This window comes from Buceros rhinoceros, unplaced genomic scaffold, assembly GCF_000710305.1.
Source record: "Buceros rhinoceros silvestris isolate BGI_N320 unplaced genomic scaffold, ASM71030v1 scaffold29285, whole genome shotgun sequence".
In the NCBI taxonomy this organism is placed as follows: domain Eukaryota; kingdom Metazoa; phylum Chordata; class Aves; order Bucerotiformes; family Bucerotidae; genus Buceros; species Buceros rhinoceros.
This window is the reverse complement of record NW_010415043.1, coordinates 7,186-7,605: the sequence shown is the minus strand read 5'-3', so window position 1 is coordinate 7,605 and position 420 is coordinate 7,186. Positions and strand designations below refer to the sequence as shown.

General features: G+C 67.6%; 1 protein-coding gene across 1 annotated transcript in view; it reads right to left on the bottom strand.

Moving 5' to 3' along the window:
* Positions 1–8: 8 nt before the first annotated feature.
* Positions 9–420, bottom strand: part of LOC104494474 (bactericidal permeability-increasing protein-like) — a gene marked incomplete at both ends in the record, with an annotated part of 7,290 nt that continues 6,878 nt past the window's right edge. The window contains one exon of the mRNA XM_010137297.1: positions 9–58. Within this exon, the coding sequence (XP_010135599.1) occupies positions 9–58 (50 nt within the window). The remainder of the gene's footprint in view (positions 59–420) is intronic.

Here is a 420-nt window from a genome sequence, read left to right as displayed (position 1 = left end):
ATGTTGGAGAGCTGGATCCTGTCCGGCAGCGGCAGAGGGAAACCCTCTGCCAATCTTTCTGGCAAAGAAACACGCGAGGCCCCGCTGGGATGGGAGCAGAGGGAGCACGGCCCTGCAAAGCCAGCAGCCACCTCCTTCCCCAGCCCTCCCGTCGCCCCACTGCTCCTGGGCTGAGCAGGGGAAGTTCCTCCCCAGCTCCGCAGAAGGGCTGGGGGCTGCGTGTTGAGCTGGGCCACCCTCCGCCACGGCTCTGGCAGCCGCCCGGTCCGCTCCCAGGGAGCGGGGAGCGGGTCTGGGAGGCATTAGGACGGGTGTTGTGCTCATTCTTTCCACTGCTGGATGCACGTCCCAGCGCTGAGAGGCTCCTGCCTGCGCCCTGGCCTTTCACTGCCGCCACCGCGCTCGCAGCCCGCTCTATCC